This window comes from Notolepis coatsorum (genome assembly GCF_963971535.1).
Source record: "Notolepis coatsorum genome assembly, chromosome: 5".
NCBI classification, from domain to species: Eukaryota; Metazoa; Chordata; class Actinopteri; order Aulopiformes; family Paralepididae; genus Notolepis; species Notolepis coatsorum.
The window spans coordinates 53,232,383-53,255,820 of record NC_140169.1 but is presented as its reverse complement, the minus strand read 5'-3'; the positions used below and the strand labels follow the sequence as shown (position 1 = coordinate 53,255,820).

The following is a 23,438-nucleotide window of genomic DNA, read 5'->3' as shown; positions in this document are numbered from 1 at the left end:
GGAAGCGAAACCCAAATGACAATTCGGACAATAAGACGAGATTTGAAGACGATAAAGGGCGAGAATGTCTCATTCTCTATCGCAGCAAGCGGCCAGCCTGAGCGACGGTACCAGATTACAGACGCTTTCACCAGCCAAGAAATAAGACTGTCGCGGTACACATACCCCGTCGCCAAGCTGATGGAGAAATATGCACATCTGCGCAAGTTACCGATCCCGCTCATAGACAATGCTATGCCGACCCTGTTGATAGGCTCCGACCATGCAGACCTCATTGTCCCGATAGACCGGGTTCATACCGGACCCCGAGGCTGTCCTGCAGCAGTCGAGACCCGTTTGGGATGGACTCTCCAAGGCCCGCTCGCCAAATCTCTCAACCGAAGTACAGCCACTAGATGTCTCCACTCCCGAGTCACAGAGGGAGAAACCGCACTCCTGCAACACGTAGAGCGGTTATGGACCTTGGAACAAATGCCCTTTAAGAACGGAAAGAAAGACATTCGCTCTAAAGATGACATTTACGCCATTCACCTCCTCGAGACAGGGACCAAGAGAGTCCCGGTCAACGGCGTGTTGAGATACGCCACGCCACTCCTGCGGCGAGAAGGAATGCCTACTTTCCACGCCAAGACAGACGCCACAGAACGGTACCTGCTGAACACGGAGCGGCGCTTAGCCAAGAACCCCGCCCAAGAGAGTGTATACCGCGCTGAGATTGAGAAGCTCATCACAGCGGGACACGTCACAAAGATGGACATTAAAGAGGCTGACCAGACCACTGAATCGTGGTACGTGCCTCACCACAAGGTCCATCACAACGGTAAAGACCGCATAGTATTTAACTGCAGCTACCAGATCGGATCCCAAAATCTGAATAAAGAGTTACTGCCCGGTCCCACACTCGGCCCCTCCCTACTCGGCGTTCTACTCCGCTTCCGCCAGGAAAAGGTGGCCATCAGCGGGGACATTAAAGGAATGTTCCTGCAGGTGAGATTAGTAGAGGAGGACAAGCCCCTGTTACGGTTCCTATGGAGAGAGAAGCCAGGAGATGAGCACCCAGCCATCTACCAATGGGAAGTCCTCCCCTTCGGAACGACGTGCAGCCCCTGCTGTGCTACATTTGCACTACAGAAACATGTAGCAGAGGACCCAGCAGCGGACGAAGAGGTCCGACACAGCGTAAAGAACAGCTTCTACGTAGACAACTGTCTACAAAGCCTTTCAACCCAGGAAGAAGCCGAGGCTCTCCTGATTAAACTCTGCGCCTCATTGATCAAAGGCGGCTTTGATCTCAGGCAGTGGGCCAGCAGCGATCCGCAAGTACTGCGCAGCCTCTCCTCCGAGGACAAGGCAGCCAGCAGCGAGACCTGGATGGCTACAATCCCGGGAGAAGCCCAAGAGATGACCCTGGGATTGGTGTGGCGATTCAAAACAGATTCGCTTCACTACAGACACAAGCCCCTGACTACGGAGCAGGGAAGGCCGGCGGCGGCGCCGACCACCAGACGGAGTGTGTACACAACACTCGCCCGACAATATGACCCGCTAGGATGTATTCTACCGTACACCACCAGGGCAAAAATGATTGTACGAGCATTGTGGGACAAGGACCAGGGCTGGGACGACCCCATTCCCGCACACCTTGCATCCACCTGGAGAGAGTGGGAGATGGAGCTCCAATCACTCCCCGGCGTTAATATGCGCCGAAGCTACTTCCCACCCACGGTGAGGCCAGAGACATGTAAAATGGACTTACACGTCTTCAGTGACGCCTCAGAGGTCGCATACGGATCAGTAGCCTACTTGCGGGCCCAAGAAGAGGGGGGAGAGATCTACACAGCATTTGTCCTCGCCCGCTCGAGAATAGCCCCACGCAAGCAACAATCTATCCCACGCCTAGAGCTCTGCGCAGCCCTAGCCGGAGCGCACCTAGCCACGCTCATCCAACGTGAGCTCACCATACCGGTGTCTAGAACAATCCTGTGGTCAGATTCCACGACAGTACTCGCCTGGATCAAATCGGACTCATGCAAGTACAAAGTCTTCGTGGGAGTCAGAGTCACCGAGATTCAAGACTTAACCGAAGAGTTAACCGGAGAAACAGAGTGGCGCTACGTTGATACAAAACAGAACCCAGCTGACGTCATCACCCGGGGAATGCCCCTAGATGACCTCACCCGTCGCAATGTCTACAGTGACGGCCCAGCATTCCTAAAGCTCCCGGAAGGAGAGTGGCCCACGCCTATCCCGAGGGAAGCCAGTCAGGAGGAGGCTGAGAATAAGAAGCCTGTGTTCTGTGGATTGAGCACTGTTATCTCCGCAGACCCCAACATAGATGATTGCACTACCATAGAGAGTGCACAACAAATGACAGTCCTCACGGAGATTGAGGGAGTATTGAACTCTAAGCCCCTCGGCTACGTCTCCAGCGATGTGGCGGATATCGACCCAGTTACCCCCAACACACTCCTGATGGGGCGGCTAGATCCCGCGTTACCCCAGACAATGTACCGGCCTGAAGAAGCGAACGGCCGACGAATGTGGAGGTACAGCCAAGTATTAGCCGACAAGTTTTGGAGCAGTTTCCTACTGCACTACCTACCGTCTCTACAGACCCGCCAGAAGTGGGTAAAGGAGAGAGACAATTTGACAGAAGGAACGGTCGTCATGATTATTGATCAATCACTGCCCAGAGCTATGTGGCCGGCCGGCCACGTAAGCAAAGTGATCACCGGTGCCGACGGCAAGGTCCGAGCAGCTGAAGTGCTTGTCCAGGGTCGCACTTACACCCGTCCCGTGGCGAGGCTCATAGAACTGCCCCGACTCCCAGACACAATCGATGATGACCATGACCCTATAACCCTATGACTTTGTGAAGTTGACTGACCCCTACAGCAAACCCTTATGTGTAAATAGACAACGCGATTAATCTGTCTCTGCTTAACTGATTAGGTCTGGGACCAATCAGGGGGTGGCTGTTGTGAAGGGCCAGATTAAACCGAATATATATATTTATTATATATATATATTTAATTGTATTTGTATATTCTCTAATATTCCTTGATATCCCTTGTATATTCCTTGTACAATATGCATTGAATATCCATTCTAGCCTACTGAACATCCCATAATAGTCTCCATTCTACTATTGGTCGAGACCTTGGTGCCAGGCTGCCATACCCCCCAGACCCAGTTCAAACGTACCGCTCAACATGTACGAACAAGTCCTAGTTCCGCGTAGGAATCTGGCTACCGCACCACTAACGGTACTATTTGTTCATAGTGCGTATATATACTGCGCTACTAAAGTAGGACTTCCTTTTTTAGTCCAGTTTCTTACCCTCCAATAGAGTGACAGACGTAAAGCCTCCCCGCGACGCCACGTGTGGGAGTAAGGCCAAGTTCGGCCTACCATCGGTATTGAGACATCGTGTATATTAATATTTGAATAGTCATATTTGGCACTATATCGTCGAGTTGGACGTAGTCTATTAAGCTAATAATAGTCTATTCATATGTAGTGCTTCGTGCGGTGAGAATACTATCGTAGTCAGTACCCCATCGTTTCGGGTAGAACTGGCTGCTTATCCAGGGTGGCCGACCCCATGTGAGGCTGCACCCGAGGAGCCCCAGAGCCGACGAGCGAGTGGACCTGCATACCGGATTATTCTACCGACGACAGCCCGCCTTCCCAGGCACGGATTATGCTTTGTATACAGTGATTATTCTATGGATAAAGACCAACACTGCCGTGTGTTGGAAACCCCCCCCCCGGAGAGGACGACAGGTGAGGAGACGCTCTACACGACGAGGTCGCTTCACGTCTCTCCATCGTGGACCGGAGGAAGCCGGCCCACAGAGAGTCCAACTGCTTTCATCTGTGGATCGAGGATCGCTGAGGCACCGAGCCGCACAACCGTGGGTTCTCCCAGGATACCCTCGGCCAGACGGATACAGCCAGACTCTACCCCCCCCCCCCCTTCTCCAGTTGTCTTACAAGCGACCGGAATTCCCCCCTAGTGTATCCAGTTCTATAATCATTAAAGTATCATTGCTATTATTCCTTAAATATTCCAGGTTGTATATTTACCGCCTGCGCCACCAGAGATTGGACGTTCTCTATTGATATACCAACGAATACTCTTGCCATAAAAGTGCATACTAATTCCCATTCATAAATGTGATTGATTTGATTAAGTGCTTGCTCTACACACCATCGCTGTGTAGAAATAAAGACCTATTTCTAATTCGTACATTTGTGTTGGATCCGTTTCATCTACGTGACAGTGTTCATCATAATATATTTATGCCGAGTACTGGGTGGCCGAATATTAAGTACAAAGGTAGTGGTAGTAAGTATCATATCTAGTAATACAGTCAGGGAATTGTACCCCTCAGTTACACCAGCCAAACAGATTTTTTACCAGACAAAAAAAATCGCTAATTGTGATAATTACTTCTTTGTATGTCAAGCCGCGTCAATGTTGTGTATGCATCTGGGTAGGCACACTGTGCCTTTAAGACAGCACGGTGGTCTTACGACAGTGCTGTGAAGTACCGTCAAGTGTTGTGGTAACGTCAGTTGGGTTGGTGTGCTGTTGTGCACAGTGCACTGGTTGAGCTAGCCCCTTTCGTGACTGCGATGTGCAAGCCAGGGGCTTTTGAGCATGAAATAAAATGTCTAACCTTACGTCGTAGTCCGGTGCTTTTTTGGAAACATTATAGTCATAACAGATACACCTAGCTGGCTGCTTTGAGCACACGGGGCTAACGTTAGCTAGCAAGCAGCTATAGCTAAAATGCTAACTAGAAGCTAACCACTGTATACAGTTCCAGTAGACTAACATTACACCTCTGTGATTTAAATGTGTCCTTAGTAACTTATACTCGAGGGTTGTACTAGGGTTGGATGCAGTTCCCCGTTGGTCAGTCTGTCTGTTTTCCATCTTCTGCTGTGTTTAACGTTATCCGTTTGAGAGTGCTCCTGATGGCTAGCCAAGTACCGCGGGACTTTTATTATTATATGTCCGCGGGTTGGCCAGTACTGCGCAAACGTTTATTAAACATTATATGTCCGCGGGTGGTCTTGTGCAGTGCTCTCGTGGCACTGTCAACTAAAGCGAACACACGCGCACCGTTTGCCAGTGCAGTGATTGCAGAATGTTTTTTTTTTTTGTATACTCGCCAGCAGGGGAGGAAACTAACTTTTTGGCTTACCAGCCAACTGGCGGTTATCTGATTTTTTTTACCAGCCAAACATAAAAAATACTAGCATTTGGCCAGTAAAGTGGCCTAATTTCCTCCCCTGCGGGCAACCAAATAGTCATGTGAAAACCGATCGAAAAACATGATCCAATTCTTAGCGGAGTTCTCACTCGCTGACTTCTGTCTCAAGCACACAGACCTGCAGCGCACTGCTCCTCCTCCTCCTCCTCCTGCCCCTCCCAAACCCGTGTAAACACAGAGGCTCATATTGCCTCGGGCAGAGTCTGCTGACTGCTCTAGTCTAGTGGGACCTCCGTGAGCTAACGTTAGCTACCGTTACAAAATGACCCAGTCAACTATTCACTTTTAGTTTAATACATGAGGCATTGTCTAACGTTATCTAGCCGGCCAGCTACTGATAGCTCCTGATATCAACAAATGCTCCAGCAATAGTCTAGTAGTGCATGATACCTCCGTTGGCTAGGTAGCTCACGTTAGCTCACTACGAAATGTCCCAGTAAACTAAATAGTTCACTGAGGCGTTGTCTTAACGTTATCTAGCCGGCTAGCAGTAGCTACAGATAGCTCCTGATATCAATGTCTTATAACATTGATTCGATGCGTATTCGAGCCCCTGGCTTCTATCGCATGAGGGCATGCTGAATGTGATTTGATCAAAGCAGAGTATAGGGTCCAGCTGCAGCGCCGGAGAATCCTTGCTGGAGCTGGAGGCTACTCGAGTATACACACAGACAGTGGAGCTGTTTGCAGATAGGGAGCATTTTCACTTGTTGCGGGGTGGCGATGTCTCGCAGATAATACAACTACAAGTATGATTATATAATATATATATTTTATTTTAAAAAAATTGGCTGGTAAGAAATATGCTTGGCGGGTAGATTTTTCCCATCTACCCGCCACTGGCCGGTGAGTAAAAAAGTAAATTTCGTGCCCTGCATCCACAGGACACCAACTCTAACCCATCCACAGGACACTAACTCTAACCCATCCACAGGACACTAACTCTAACCCATCCACAGGACACTAACTCTAACCCATCCACAGGACACTAACTCTAACCCATCCACAGGACACTAACTCTAACCCATCCACAGGACACTAACTCTAACCCATCCACAGGACACTAACACTAACCCATCCACAGGACACTAACACTAACCCATCCACAGGACACTAACTCTAACCCATCCACAGGACACTAACTCTAACCCATCCACAGGACACTAACACTAACCCATCCACAGGATGCATGGCGCTGCTATTGGAGCCATTGCTGTGGATTAATCTCCAGATCACACTCGCAACACGGACGACGTGGTTGTTTACGGGGGCCGAGCTCGTTACCACCACGAGGGAAAGTGAACTCTAATTCCACTCCCGTTTCTTTCTACTTCCAAAATGGCTGTGTGTGTGTCTGTCTGGCCTCTAATCTATCGGGGGGGGGTTTGGGCTCTTGTGAGTGGCAGTGAGGCGATGAACACCTGCGTACCACCGGTCTGCTTCCCCCCCCGCTGACCTGGGCAGACTGTAACTCCCACACAGCTATACGCCCGTCGCCGCTCCGTGGCGCAGGAATCCGTGTTCTCGACGACTAACCAGGGGAGTGAGCTGCTGCTGTAACCACCAGGGGAGTGAGCTGCTGCTGTAACCACCAGGGGAGTGAGCTGCTGCTGTAACCACCAGGGGAGTGAGCTGCTGCTGTAACCACCAGGGGAGTGAGCTGCTGCTGTAACCACCAGGGGAGTGAGCTGCTGCTGTAACCACCAGGGGAGTGAGCTGCTGCTGTAACCACCAGGGGAGTGAGCTGCTGCTGTAACCACCAGGGGAGTGAGCTGCTGCTGCTGCTGCTGCTGCCGGGGCAATTAATCCAGTTGCAATTACAATTTTGTTCTTCCCACGATCATGAGAACAAGATGATTGAGATAAAAAAAAAAAGTCCCCCCCCCCCCCGCATGTCACGTTGCTCTCGTGCTGTAATTGCAGCTCACCCTTCCTTCACAGTGGTGCGCTCTGCTCCCCCCCCCCCCCCCCCCCCGCCACCCCCAAGCCCAAAGAGTAGTTTCAGCTTGCGTTTCTCCAGTTAATATGAAACGTATTTGGTAACTTGTAGAAGATGCCAGAGGGTCGAGAAGAACAAATTCTGTCGTCATATGATGTTCTCAGATCCGTGAGTGATCATGTTTAATAATAATCGTGATTTCAATATCATTCAAAATAATCATAATTATGATTTTTGCCATAATCGAGCAGCCCTAGACGCCTGTAAGCATAAGGACTTTATAATGCCACCGATATACAAACAGAACATCAACTGAGGTTAAAGGTAAGTAGGGCTGTCTTAAATACTTTGAAGCTTCGTTCGATGGGAAAATAAAATTTGAATATATTTAAAAAATAATAATAATAAAAAAGATTTGTATTTTTTTTGCTAAATCAACTCTGCCTCTCTTTGTTAACTACAACAAGCAATGCTGTTTGTTATTTAAGATGATGTCGGACTCGGCACCGACAGATTTGTGTTCATTGTGCTGCTTTTATAAAGCCTCAAATGACGGCTTACAATATTTCATGAAAGCAAAGTGTTTTGTTTGTCCCACACCTCGGTTCCTTCCCGTCTGCCTTTTAACCCTTTCACAGACGTTAACCTTCTGTAGTGTGGTAGTGATAGGGTTAACCGTCTGTAGTGTGGTAGTGAAGGGTTAACCTTCTGTAGTGCGGTAGTGAAAGGTTAACCTTCTGTAGTGTGGTAGTGATAGGGTTAACCGTCTGTAGTGTGGTAGTGAAAGGGTTAACCGTCTGTAGTGTGGTAGTGAAAGGGTTAACATTATGTAGTGTGGTAGTGATAGGGTTAACCGTCTGTAGTGTGGTAGTGAAAGGGTTAACCGTCTGTAGTGTGGTAGTGAAAAGGTTAACCTTCGGCTTCTGCAGTGTGGTAGTGAAAGGTTAACCGTCTGTAGTGTGGTAGTGAAAGGTTAACCTTCTGTAGTGTGGTAGTGAAAGGGTTAACCGTCTGTAGTGTGGGATGGCTTAGAGTAGACGACAGAGTACAGTACTTGCAATGGGCCTGGTCTACAAGATACACTATACGACTAAGGTACCCATGTACATGTCAAAATACTTCCCAAAGGTCAGTGAATACCACGACCACAACACCAGAGGGAGCTCCACAAATCATGTTAAACCCAGATTCGGCTCAAACAAGGGACTAATAGACTAGGCAGAATTTCAGAAAATGTGCTTGTATAAAGTGCTGAAGGCATTTCGTGTTTATTTTTGGTACACAACATTTCTAGGGGTATTAAGGGGTGCTGAATCTAAATCTGCTGTATACCAAGCTCAAAAATGTCAAATAAGGCCTCAAAATTGAGAAATCCAACATGGCCGCCAGCGCCAGGCCCTCTCTCCACAAAAACAGGTGCTAAACCCACAGTTTTTATTCTACTGACATGAAACTTTGCACAGAACATCTGCACCTATGGAGGAAGAAAGTAGGAATATAGCGGGGGTGCAACCATGAGTAACGGGGTGTTTTTGACTGTCTAACTGTAATCTTTGTATAGGCGAGGATAAAAAAATGACATTTCTTCAGTGTTTGCAGGAATACTACAGCAATTTGGTAATAACTGTACAGTGTTGGACACCAACATTAGAATCCCCCAAGTCTTAGCTTTCTTCAGGTACCAAGTTTATGCAAGTAGCTCTTATAAATCTGGATATATAAGCATTTTAATGTAAGCATGCTGTTTTAGGCGAATTTTCTAAAAATAAATGGTGGGGCTTAATGAGTTAAGTGTGACTACACAAGGTACAAACCTGAATTAAATGTGCTTTTGTAAGTTTTCTTACATACATCAACAAGGACGTATTCACACCGGAGATTCAAGAATCCCTACTTGGCGTAGAACACTTTGGACAGGCACAACTGAACATGTTTGTGGACAAACGTTTGTGTGAACCTCCAGATAGTGACCAGCACCTGAACCTGAAATCACCCATTCGAAAGAACAAAGCCAAGACATTTGCCTCTTTGTATGAAGTTGTGCAACTTTCCAAGAACAAGCAAAACACCATCAAAGTGGATAGGCTCATCACAGCTTACAGAGCAGGTCGTAAGGTAGACCTTGACAATATCCTCCAGCATGAGCTCATGCCCATCCCACCATCTCTGGCCACAACTAACGGGAGTCTACATTCCACCAACAAGTCTGTGTTAGCAAATATACTGACGAAACAAGTTAAAACCCCTGCAGATCTTACCCTTCAGGGACCCAGCTGCCTGGTCATTGATGGCCAAGCTCTGGTAATGGCACTCGGAAAGCCACCTGACACTACAACATTTGGTGACTATGCCAACAAGTTCACTGACACCGTGTTGAAGATGGGAGCAAAATACCAGAGGGTAGATGTCGTCTACCATGACCAATCCATCAAAACAGGCACAAGGGTGAAACGCAAATAGCGCCACAGACCAGTACGTTGTGAAATCGTGTTAAACTTCAATATGAACAGGCTGACTCTAGAGCTATGTGGCAGGGCCTCAGAACGATGACAGATTACAAAGGCACCTCCCTCAAACTGAACAGTGACATCCAACTGGCAAATGATCTCAATACCTTCTATGCGAGGTTTGAGGCTGGGAATAACAGCACCAGCCTACAAACCACTGCAATGGAGGGGGGGGGGGCACTGCTGATGGAGACTCAGTGTTCAGGATAACAGAACATGAGGTGAGGAGGACGTTTAAGAAAGTGAATATCAGGAAGGCAGCAGGACCGGATAGTATCATCCTAAAAGTCTGTGCCGACCAACTGGCCCCGGTATTCACTGACATATATAACCTGTCCTTAGAACAGGCTGTCTTCCCCACCTGTCTGAAGAAGTCCACCATTATCCCTGTACCCAAAAAATCCAAGCCTTCTTGCCTCAACGACTACCGCCCTGTAGCTCTCACCTCCATAGCCATGAAGTGCTTTGAGAAGCTAGTGAAGGGCTACATCTGTTCCTCCCTCCCCATCAACCTGGACCCCCTGCAATTTGCATACCGCCCCAACAGGTCCACAGAGCACGCCATAGCCCATGTGCTGCACACAGCAGCATCACACCTGGACAAGAGGCAGGGGAACTATGTGAGAATGCTATTCATCGACTACAGCTCAGCATTCAATACCATAGTCCCCTCCAAACTCATAGCCAAGCTCAGGGACCTGGCCTTGAACTATGACCTCTGCCAGTGGGTCTTGGACTTCCTGACGGGCAGACCCCAGGTGGTGAGAGCAGGCAACTGCACCTCCTCATCCATCACTCAACATAGGGGCCCCCCAGGGCTGTGTCCTGAGTCCCCTCCTCCACTCCCTGTACACACATGACTGTGTGGCACAGCGGAACAACAACACAATCATCAAATTTGCTGACGACACAGTAGTGGTGGGCCTGATCTCTGCAAACGACGAGAGGGCCTACCTGGAAGAGGTTAAGGTTCTAGCGGGATGGTGTCAAGAGAACAGCCTCTCCCTGAACGTCAGCAAAACAAAGGAGATGATTGTGGACTTTAGGAGGTTGGGGTCAGGGACTACAGCCCCCTCAGCATCGACGGGGCACCGGTTGAGAGAGTGAACAGTTTTAAGTACATCGGAGTCCACATATCCGAGGACTTGACATGGACCACACACATTGACAGTGTTATCAAGAAGGCACGACAACGCCTCTACTTCCTTAGGCGCTTAAGTAAGTTCAACGTGAGTCAGAAGATCCTCAAGAACTTCTACTCATGCACAATAGAGAGCATCCTGACTGGCAATATCACCTCCTGGTTTGGGAATAGCACTGCACAAGACTGCAGCAGACTACAGAGAGTGGCCCGTTCAGCCGAACGCACAATTGAAGGTGGGCTTCCCACTCTCCAAAACATTTACAACAAGCAGTGCATGGGCAAGGCTAAGAGAATAATCAAAGACTCCAGCCACTCAAACAACTGCCTCTTTGAACTGCTGCAGTCAGGCAAGCGATATCGGAGTCTCATGGCAAGCACAGAGAGACTCAGAAGGAGCTTCTATCCCCAGGCCATCAGGATGCTCAATGAATGAACAATGAACAATAAGCAAACCATCAACACACCCACAGCGCACATACACTCACTTAAATAAACAACACACTGTAGCACCCACTTTACCACTTTAGACACACTTTACACTTTATATTTATATTTATATTATTGGTAAGGAAATTGCACATCATTCTCATTCCTTATTGCACCTCACCACTACAAGGTGGCACCACAAGCTAAGCTATACCTCACCATTTTTGTACCAGCTGTACATACTGTATATATAGATACACTGAACAATTTTGTTGTTTACACTTGTTTACGTACTTGACTTCTTGACTTTCTATTTTATACTTATTTTATACTATCTTGTTAATTATTATCTAGCACACTCAGGAGCAACACAGAAAGAAACATTTCATGCAAAGTATTCTGTATTATGTATGACAACTAATAAAGAAACTTGAACATTCACTTATATTGATATGGTAAAATAATCTTTTTATTTTATTATATTATAATCTATTCTATTATATTCAGCATTGGATGAATCATGCAACTGCAAGACACCTGCGACACCTGCCTGAATACGATTGATGACTGACAATAAATGACTACCTAAGCTACTGTACGCATATTAAGGACTATCTAATTTGCATAAATGGCATGTTGATTACAAAAATTCAAGAGAAAAGAGTTTGATGAATAAATCCATGGCCTGGGATCATCCTGCTTTTCTTTCTTATTTGGTTGATGAGTTATGCATCAATAACGACCACCGTTTCTGCTATAAATATGAGTTTCAAGCAACATTTTCTCAACTGATCTAAAATCAGGATATGATTTTAAATTCCTCATGTATGCAAACATATAAAAACACATTTCATTCATGTTTCTACTAGGGATGCACGATAATTATCGGGCCGATAATTATCGGGCCGATATCAGCAATTATGACGTCATCCCGATAAACCCGATAACATTATTGATAGCTCCGATAATATAATACATTTTTTGGTTAAAAGAAATCCGGTGTGGGTGGATTTGGATGAAGGGCGCTTGTTTTTATTATAGCCTCCTCCCGTTTTGCCAGTACTGTGGTAAAACTGATAGCGTGTGGTTTAGGAACAGGGAGTTTTTCACAAATCCAGCGCTCCCTTTCTTGGCTGTCGTTACATTCGGAGGCAGACAGTCGATCTGCCAATTACGTCCCACCGCTTGCACCCACCTCTTCTTCTTACCACCAATCAGAAGCTCTCGTTCGTTTATTTACCTCCGGATTGTCAGGCATTACTCTACTCGGAGCTCAGGCTAATAACGTTAGCTCCCCGCCAGCCACATTGACAAGTACCAGTGCTTATACATTACTGGCAAATGTCTTGTTGCACTTGTGGCAACGAGCGTTGTCAGCATCGACTTTTGTAAAATAGACCCAGACTTTTGAACGTTTCGTTCTGTCCGCCATGATGAGAGCAGAGCTGTCTGTACTCGGCAGCACCCGTGTGTGTGAGTGAGTGTGTGTGTGTGTGGGAGGGGAAGAGAGGAGAGAGCACAGCACAGCCCGCTCCTCGCGCAGGCAGAGACACCGAGGCAGGAGAGATATAGAAAACGGCCAACAAGAGTAGTTAGCAACGTTTAAATTCCTCAAAAAAAACCTCCATAATTTCTCGAGTACCGATAGCAGTACCGATGACGTCGGAGCTTATAAATAAAAAAAAAAAAAAAAATGTTGATCAAAAAAAGATATATATATATATACATTTAAAAAAAAATATTATAATACAATAAATATCGGGTATCGGTTATCGGCTTGAGGAGCATAAAGTTATCGGTATCGGTGTCAAAAAATCAATATCGTGCATCCCTAGTTTCTACCTTGTTTAGTCAAAAAGATATGCACTTAAATAGATTTCAGCCTGGTGCTGGCGGCCATGTTGGATTTCTCAATTTTGAGGCCTTATTTGACATGTTTGAGCTTGGTATACAGCAGATTTGGATTCAGCACCCCTTAATACCCCTAGAAATGTTGTGTACCAAAAATAAACACGAAATGCCTTCAGAGTTATGATTTTCTGAAAATTTACCCTGTCTAAACATGTTTAGCAATTATGCCACATCAATGTGGAACGCCCTACCCACAGCCGTAAAGGAATGTGAATCACTACCCACATTCAAAACCGCTCTTGAAGAGCACCTACGGGAGGCTGCAATTCGAAACTGGCCACCGTAAATGTCCAAACCCCCCTACCCCTTCCTAAAGTACAGTCTCCTCCCCACCGTATGTATATATTCTCTCCCCACCGTATGTATATTTCTCTCTCACCCACCCACCCCCTCCTAATGTACAGTCTCCTCCCCATCATATGTATATATTCTCTGTTAGGATCTATGGGTAACTGAACTGTATATTTGCTAGGGCTGACCCCTATTAATCGATTAGTCGACTAATCGGTCGAAAGGAGCCGTAGTCGACTGGCCAACCTCTTAGTCGAATATAATAATAATAAAAAAAAAATATCATTCTTTCCAAAAGAAAAGAGGCATAGAAGCGTGGCTAACGCTAATGGTGCGCATACCAGAGGCTAACTGCCTACGAAAACAGGCACAGAGGCACTGAAAGAGGATTTCACCCATCTAATGAACACACTAGACTAGACAAATATCAAGATGTATCCATCAGTGGACCAATTGCATGCTTTTGCAGAGAACAAGAAGCCTTCAGTCGACTCCTTCAGACATTAAGCACCCCCCACAGCCCAAATGGAATGATAAAAAAAAAAAATATATATATATATATATATATATATTAGGGGTGGACGGTATGGCCTAAAATGTATATCACGGTATAATTTGAAGCATAGACGGTAACGGTATATATCACGGTATCATCGTTTTTGATAAAAAAAAATTATTTTATTTTATATATTTTTTTTTTTATAAAATATATATATTATATATTAGACTTGTACTTGTATTATCTGCGAGACATCGCCACCATGCAACAAGCTCCACTGTCTGTGTGTACTCTAGTAGCCTCCAGCTACGGCCAGGATTCTCCGGAGCTGCACCTGGACCTATACTAGAGTAGCCTCGAGCAGAGCTACGGCCAGGATTCTCCGGCGCTGCACCTGGGCCCTATTGGTCAGCAAGCCCTCAGCTCGAATACGCATCGAATCAGTGTTATAAGACATTGATATCAGGAGCTATCTGTAGCTACTGCTAGCCAGATATATAACGTTAATACAACGCCTCAGTGAATTATTTAGTTCAATGGGACATTTCGTTTTGAACGGTGAACTAACTTGCGTTAACGTGAGCTAACGGCTAACAGGTAGCACACACGTCTCTACTGGACTTTGTGGAGCGTTTGTTGATGTCAGGAGCTATCGGTAGCTGGCCGACTAGATACCGTTCGGTTAGACAATGCCTCATCATGTATTAAACTAAAAGTGAATAGTTGACTGGGTCATTTTGTAACGGTAGCTAAGCTAACGTTAGCTCAGGGAGACGCCGCCGTCATCCCATGTCCCGTCCCACTAGACTACTAGACCCGTGTTTACATGCGTGCGGTAGGGGCTGGCACGCCCACTGCGCGAAGCCTCCTAAATAACTTTTTCCAGTTCGCACATATCTATTATCTATGACTAATTCTATCTATTTTTAGGGGCAAATGCGAGTGAAATAGTCGCGCTGTGGTTACATGACGTCATTGCTATCTACCGGTTACACGGTATAGTCAAAATCCATACCGTAGAGCAAATTCATACCGTTTATACCGTATACCATTTATACCGTCCACCCCTATAATATATTATACTTTTTTTTTTTTTTTTGGTCAACCAATAGTCTACTAATGGCAAATTTTGGCCAATCCTAGTCGACCATCCAAATCCTTAGTCGGGGACAGCCCTATTATTTGCATATCGTATATGTCACAAATGTAACAGTACTATATACCTGTATGTCATGTATGTCCCTATGTCATGATAGGAGGGCTATACCCGCAGGTGTGTTTGAGTTTTTTCTTGAGGGGTTATAGGAACAACCACTGCATGTGGTACCAAGAGGGTGGTTGATTCCCTGGTGTGTTGGAGCAGTCATAAATGTCATGTATGTTGTGTATGTCATAAATGTCACTATGAATTGAAAATGGGGGACCCTGATGTAAACAAGACAAACGTCTTTCTCAGGTCTGCATCCCCTTAACAATTGTGTGTATTGAGCCGTACTCTATTGTACCCATTCTGCAATCTGTTAAATAAAGTTTTCATTCATTCATTCATTCATTCAGTCTGTAGTGTGGTAGTGAAAGGGTTAACCGGCTGTAGTGTGGTTGTGAAAATGTTAACCGTCTGTGTAGTGTGGTAGTGAAAGGGTTAACATTATGTAGTGTAGTTGTGAAAGGGTTAACCGTCTGTAGTGTGGTAGTGAAAGGGTTAACCCTTAACCGTATGTAGTGTAGTTGTGAAAGGGTTAACCGTATGCAGTGTGGTAGTGAAAGGGTTAACTGTCTGTAGTGTGGTAGGTTAACCTTCTGTAGTGTGGTAGTGAAAGGGTTAACCGTATGCAGTGTCGTAGTGAAAGGGTTAACCGTCCGTCTATGTTTTATGCTGACTTAAAGAAAAACACTTGGAGCTCAGAGTCGCGTCGCCTGCCGGTGAGGACAGCAGCCCCCCCCCCCCGGAGGACGGCGTTGCTCTTTTGGAGTTACTGTCGAGGGTGTAATCTCACCCCCCGTCATTGTGTCACAGCACGCGTAGTGAAAGGTTAACCTTCTGTAGTGAAAGGGTTAATAAACCTATGGGGTGTAGCCTTCCTCTCGGCGAGGAGGAGGAGTATAGAGACGGAAGGGTGTCGATGTCGAAAGCCAACCAAACCCCTAAAAACAAGGAGAATTTACTTAAAGCGAGTCCAGTGCAGTCACTAGTGCCGACAACATAGTAAACTTAAGAGGGGCTGAGCTGGCAACTATTAACCTCCCCCTCACCTGACGACGCTCCTCGGCCGACAGTGGGATGATGACTGAGGCGACCACATGGTCTGAGTGGACAAACTCTTAGGAACAAAAATCAGCAACTCATTTCCCTTCCCGGATAAAGGGTTAGGGGGGGAGGGGGGGGCTTTCTAAATAAATGCACTCCATTTGCAATCTGAGTCTGGGAAAAACTGCGTCACACAACAGATAAGCTGTCCAATATAAAGTAGAAAGTACCTTCACGTCTGTGTGTGGGCGAACATTAACCAGGACATAACTCCATAGCAAGTGTATTTATTGCGTCTTCGGCAGGCAAGCGAGGGAAAACCTCGCTGTGATGCAGGCCTCGTTGTTTTTATCTTAACCGCTGCGCGCCAATCAGAGTGTAGTTTGAGAAAAACATTCTATGCTAAATAAATATATTAAGATATGGCAATTAAAACCCTCTCACTACAGGTTAACCTTCTGTAGTGTGGTAGTGAAAGGGTTAACCTTCTGTGGTGTGGTAGTGAAAGGGTTAACCTTCTGTCGTGCGGTAGTGAAAGGGTTAACCCTTTGTCGGGGTGGCAGTGAAAGAGTTAACACTTTGAGTGCCGGGACCCGTCTTTAGACGTCTTTGCTGGCCATGCTAAAGTTGCCGGAGGACGCGTTACGTCGTCCTTATATCAATATTTCAAAAATCTGCGATCGGATTCATATGTCCCCTCCGCTGGCCTGAGATCCACCAGCAGGACCCACTGAGCTCTCTGGCGGTTCAGGAGCGCCATCTGGTGGCCGATCGGCGCAATCGCCAAACAGGATGTTGAATAGAGGTTGTCATGACGACCGTAGTACTTCCGGGCGCTCGCTATAGTTCATGGGACTCTGGCTCGTCACGCTACACGGTGATCGATTGGCAATAACTCGATAAACAACATGATTTGGACGTATATACCATTATACAAGCTGGAGATGGACCGGGTAAAAATATATCCCATAATGATAAGATTTCTACTCGACGATGATCGCCCAACGGCGCGCGGAGACTGGGGTGAGTTTCAGCGTGTAACGTTACCGTCTTCGATACTAACTGCTATTATCAACATTTGACCCACATTAGATGATTGGTATAACGCTGCCCACGGAATTATAAACGCCCCCTCGCCCATCCGGTCAACATCAGATGACGTGTAGTAACTTCTAGAAGTACGTCTAGTTGGAATTTTTTATATCGCGCTGATTGCCATCAAACTGTATTTCATCATCAATATAATGCATTTGGGGCTATATATCACGTTCTGGAGAAAGCTGCAGAAAGAGATGAAAACATACTTATACATTAGACCATACTTTACTATGAATATATGAATGAAAAAGTTTAACGTTGCTACACAATGAACAATACATATAGGACTTTGAATGGGCCCTAATAATGGCAATGTAGCAATAGAATTTAAAAAGTTATAGCCCTGCAAAGAAGGGGACTTTCTCCATAGACAAATAGCGCTGGCAATCTATGGTATATCATGAATTTAACCTTAGGCAGCCAAAGTGTTAACCTTCTCTCTGTATTGTCGCCATTTGGTAGTGAATAGTGGAGGGTTAATGTCACCGTCGTCCTGTTGTCCCAAAACAACAGCAGCAGGCCAGCTGACCATTTGCCACACAGTTACAAGTGAATGTGCATCGCCCCACTTTGTAGAGCAAATACAGGACAACAGGCCACGCCATGATCCAGTCATGGCCAGTTGTTATCATCATCATCATCATCATCATCCCAGCTACTAGCTCTGGTCCAGAACTCCAGTGACGTCTGCCTTATTAAAAGAGTTGTGGGCGTGGCGGTCAGGTGGCGTAACGGAGATTGCGTTCGTCACCAACCCCGGAGACGCTGGATTCGCCTGTTCGAATCCAGCTCACAGCTCCGGGGTTGTCACCAGCTTGGCTGGCCGTTCACACACTAATACAATTGGCAGTATTAGAGGGTGGGAGAAGCTGGCGGGGTGGGTCCGGGTCGTTGTAAACAGCGACTCCTACAGTTCGGTCGGGGCGCCTGCTAAGCGCGGATAGGATCTAAGGGCGGTAGTGTGATCCTTCCACACGCTACGCCCTCTCAGTGAGAGTCCGCGCTGCCAGGTGAAAAGAAGCGGTTGATTGGCTGGACGTGTGTCGGAGGAAGCATGTGATAGCCTCCACTCTCCCAGACCGACTGTGGGGGGTAAGTGTGCAGCGACCAGGAAGGGGATTGGGAATTGGCATAACGACTAACATTGGGATGGGAGAAAATCGGAGGAAAAAGGAGGGGGGAAAAGATTAAAAAAAAAATTGTTGTGGGGCGCGTACGGTACCGGTCCGTAGCTAGCGTGGCCTTTTAGAGATTCAAAACAAACCACTACTACCGACGGAGGTCGAAAATCAAAGGGATTTCCGGAGCGTTAAGAACGACGAGTTTAGCCAAACATGTACTTTTTTAATCCAGTCTCTCCTCGACTGCCTGCTGCCCCTCCTATCGGTGGGGCCTGTGTGTTGAAAGATCAGTTTTGTTGTAGCATCGAGCAAGAAGACAGAGGAGTCGCACACTGGGAGGAGATGATTAATAAAAGTATATTTTGACTTAACAGTTTTTTTATTTTATTTTGTTTGCTTTTGTGATACACACACTGAGCTCTGTGGGAAATGTCTTTGTATTTTATTTCCGGTTTGAATTAAGTGGTTGCATTTAGCTACACAGTACACACTCAAGCGCTCCCCCGGAACTCCCTTATTATAATCCAGACATTAATTCCCGAGTTCTAGGAGTTGTATGTTGAGTTGTTTTTTTGTGGAGGACATCTTCGGTTTTGCAGGATTTTTGGAGAAAGCATGGCACTTGAGACAAAACACACTGTATCCTATATAATTGTATTTGAATTCATCTTGTTTTTCTGTTTATTTACATTGAGTACAGCTTGTGTTATATTACGTTTTCTTGTATTTTCTTGTATTTTCTTATGGCCATCTTGGTCTATATGTCATTTGTTAAGTAATTGGTAAAGTATATTATTATATACTTATTGCTATGTGACTTGTAAGCCCATATGGGCTGGGCATACATCTGTATGTAAGACACGAAAATAAAAAATATCAAATCAAATCAAATCTAGGACCTGATGATGGTGCGTTCGGTCAGTCCTCGTCGAATCGGAAATAGTGTGACCAAAATAATTGTAAAAACGAGATGATATAGCGTTCTTCAGATCAAAGTCAGGACCAAGCCAGATGCAAGGCAGCAAAATATTATGCAACCTTTTTTTTCCCTTGATGCTCGTGGTTTGGGCGACTTTTACTAGGAATACCGGCCATGTATCATGTGTCAGATGTCTCGTGACACTCCCCCATGTTTATAATAATAAAAGTATGTTTTGCGCCTCAAAAGGTGTCAGTGAAACGTCACAACGAGCTATTTACCACTTAGCCCTTTCACTGCCACACTACAGAAGGTTTTACCCTTGACAGTAAAGGGTTAACCTTCTATAGTGTGGCAGTGAAAGGGTTAACCTGCTGCTGTTGTTGTGTGGCGGTGAAAAGGGTTAATAACCTTCTGTGTATTGTCGCAGTGAAAGAGGTTAACCGTTTGGTAGTGCGGCAGTGAAAGGGTTAATAGAGCTATTCGCCCGTTCCTAGTGCAACTTCCTGGTGTTGAACTCGCACATTTCCCCCCCGACTTCGAGTTGACCGAGGACCGTGCGAACGCACCACCATCATCATTCACAGTCCGACACATTCCAACCTAACTAAAGACACAAAAACTATAACTTACCCCATTCCAGAAAGTCCGTCACGTGCTTCTCCCGCTTCAGAGGAGAGTTGCTGCATTCGTTGTACAAACAGATCAGTATATCCAGGAGGGTCTCGACGCTCAGCGACGAGCTCCTCTCCGGGTTCTTCTGCTGGGTCCCTCCGTCCAGCAGCAACTGCTCCAACTTCTTCAGGCGGACCTTTGCTGACATTTTTGTTGTTTGCCAAACTAGTAGAGTTAAACCTTTAAACACTCAGCAGGTCAACTAGTAGAGTACACCTTTAACACCGAGCGGGTCAACTAGCAGAGTACACTTTGACACAGAGCGGGTCAACTAGTAGAGTACACCTTTAACACAGAGCGGGTCAACTAGCAGAGTACACCTTTAACACAGAGCGGGTCGACTAGTAGAGTACACCTTTGACACCGAGCGGGTCAACTAGTAGAGTACACCTTTAACACCGAGCGGGTCAACTAGTAGAGTACACCTTTAACATGTTGTCCCCGCTGCTGCTGCTACCACTCCCTCTCTCAAGAAGAGCAGAGAGACCAGAATTCAAACTAGCCCCTTCTTATTAAAAACAAAACAAAAACTATTTGTATCTCGACGTGGTGGAGCTGTGATGAAACCCAGAGACTCCAACCGGCTATAGTGTAGCTCAGCTAGCTAGCCCCCCGGACACACACACACAAATATAATCCCGACATTTTGTGTCCCGACGGTTTTCCTTTTTCGCCGATCCCGTTTCGCCTTGTTTTTTAATGTTTTTTTCTTCTCGTGTCGCCACACGGTGTTATTCGATTATCTCAACCCCGACGACGAGGCCAACAATAATCCCAACAATAATCCCAAAACCAAAAAATGTGTTACTTTCCTCTTCAGAAAACTGGGATCATGTCGGGCTTGTTTGTTCCCTCCCTCCCTCCTCAGGCTGACCGGCGGCCGTCCATTTCGGATTATTATTATTATAAACTCGGTGGCATCATGTTCCCAAAAAATAAATGCTATTATTCAATCAGATAAGTATGTCCACAAAAATTGGGAGTGGCTTTTTTCCTTCTTCTTCTTCTTCTTCTTCTTCTTCTTGAAGCCCTTTTCCTTTTGGTTGAGCTTCCTTCCTCCACTACACCGGTGCCGGCGGTGGCTCCTCGCTGAGTAGCGGCGGTGGAATATGGCTGAGCTCGTGAGCTCGTGTCCAGCCTCGTCTCTCTCTCTCTCTCTCTTCCCCTTCGAGCAAGAGAGAGAATCCAAACCGGGGACCGTGGAGCGCCCGCCCGCCCACACCGGAAACGTTATGGATACACACAGGGCCGGTTATAGGCATAGGCAGTATAGGCAAATGCTAAGGGAACCAGTGCCCGAGGTGCGTTCCTGTTGCGATGCTCATCAACACAGGCTGCACGCACGCTAATGACGCCACATGCACGCACGCTCCCAGGCGCGTGCGCACGCTCCCGCGCATGCGCATAAATGTTCCCTCGCATAAGGACAGACTAAAAACAATGCCTAATTGCCTCTACGAATGGAATGTAACACCTGAGGACCGGGCGCTATTGATATGCTAAGTAGCCAGGTGTGTACTGCGAGTACAGTCGTGTGCAGCGCATTCCTGTGTGCACACGCGTGCACACGCTTCTGCTCACAAAACTTAGGTTGCCCGGAGTGCAATCTCGTCCCATGAGCTCATATCAACTCTGATTGCACACACGATCACCATGATCAGAACCGCAAAAAGAAATGTCATCAACGACAAAACTGAGGAAAACAAAAACAAACCCTGCGAACTTTGGAAATTACTCAATAATCAACTAGGCTGCAGTAAAAAACTTAAAACCAGATTCTCAAACATAAACATAAAGACGGACAACACGCTCATCACAGACAAGCTGGATGTAGCCAATTACTTAAACATCTTCTTCACAAACATAGCCACAACACTGGTAAACAAACTACCCTCCCACTCAGGGCATTATGGGGTAGAACACATAGTAGCATACTACAAAAACCTAGGGGTCCACAAAGACGACTTCAAACTTGAAATGGTAACAACCGATGAGGTACTCAAAAAATTGAGCGCCCTCCAACCTAACAAGGCCACTGGCCATGACAACATCCCCTCCAAATTCCTCAGAGACGCAGCAGCCGCCATCACCCCAGTCATCACACACATAATAAACCTCTCTATAAAACAGGGGCACGTCCCCAAGGACTTCAAAATTGTGAGAGTGACCCCTCTGCACAAAAAGGGCAGCAAATTAGACCCAGGCAACTACCGCCCTGTTTCTATTCTTACCTCCATCTCGAAAGTCATGGAGAAAATAGTCTACGAACAGGTCGAAAAGTACCTGGCGGAAAAACATCTAATCTACGAATTCCAATCTGGCTTCAGAACGTCCCACTCCACTGACACATGCCTCCTCTATTTGAACGACCACATCAAACAAGAGGTGGACGCAGGCAAATACTGCGGCATGGTCATGCTGGACCTACAAAAGGCCTTCGACACTGTCAATCACTCCATTCTAATGGACAAGCTAAAGGCAATTGGTTTTGATAGCTTATCAGTGAGCTGGATGCAATCCTACCTGGAGGGGAGAGAACAGATGGTAGAGGTAAACGGTACTCTATCCCCCCCCCTCACAGTGAGCTGTGGTGTTCCACAAGGAAGCATACTAGGACCGCTACTCTTCCTAATTTATGCAAATGACATGTCGTCAGCCTGTGACTGCAACTTGTTCCTGTTTGCGGACGACTCAGCCCTGCTGGTCTCTGACAAGAACAAATTGCAGGTTGAAAAAACCCTCAGCACGGAACTAGGCAAAATCTGCATATGGCTCGCTGATAACAAACTATCATTACACATGGGCAAAACAGAGTCCATTCTCTTCGGTTCAAATAACAAACTCAGCAAGACCGACGGCTTCTCAGTTACAGTGGGTGACAATATTGTCACAAGGAAAGACGAAATTACCTACCTGGGTTCCATCCTAGAGGCAAATCTTTCCTGTGACAAAATGGCATCCAATGTAATAAAAAAAAGTCAACCAACGAACTAGATTCTTGTACCGGATCTCCTCTCTGGTAAACAAGAATACCCTGAAGACTCTGGCAGGAGCACTCATTCAAGGGTACTATGACTATGCATGCACCTCATGGTACCAAAGCACCTCAAAGGCGCTTAAAACAAAATTACAAACATCACAAAACAAACTGGTCAGACTACTACTTGACCTGAACCCCAGAACCCACCTCACCCCTGCCCACTTTGACAACCTAGGATGGCTTAGAGTAGACGACAGAGTACAGCAACTTGCAATGGGCCTGGTCTTCAAGATACACTATACGACCGGGGTGCCCATGTACATGTCAAAATACTTCCCAAAGGTCAGTGAATACCACAACCACTACACCAGAGGAAGCTCAACAAATCATGTTA

The 23,438-nt window shown here is 46.4% G+C and overlaps 1 protein-coding gene across 1 annotated transcript in view; it reads right to left on the bottom strand.

Annotated features, from left to right (window-relative positions):
* cdc42bpb (CDC42 binding protein kinase beta (DMPK-like)) overlaps positions 1–21,218 on the bottom strand; it is a 294,374-nt gene extending 273,156 nt beyond the window's left edge. Inside the window, 1 exon segment of the mRNA XM_084314992.1 lies at positions 20,023–21,218. Within this exon segment, the coding sequence (XP_084171118.1) occupies positions 20,023–20,212 (190 nt within the window). The 5' untranslated portion in view covers positions 20,213–21,218.
* Between the last annotated feature and the right edge of the window lie 2,220 nt (positions 21,219–23,438).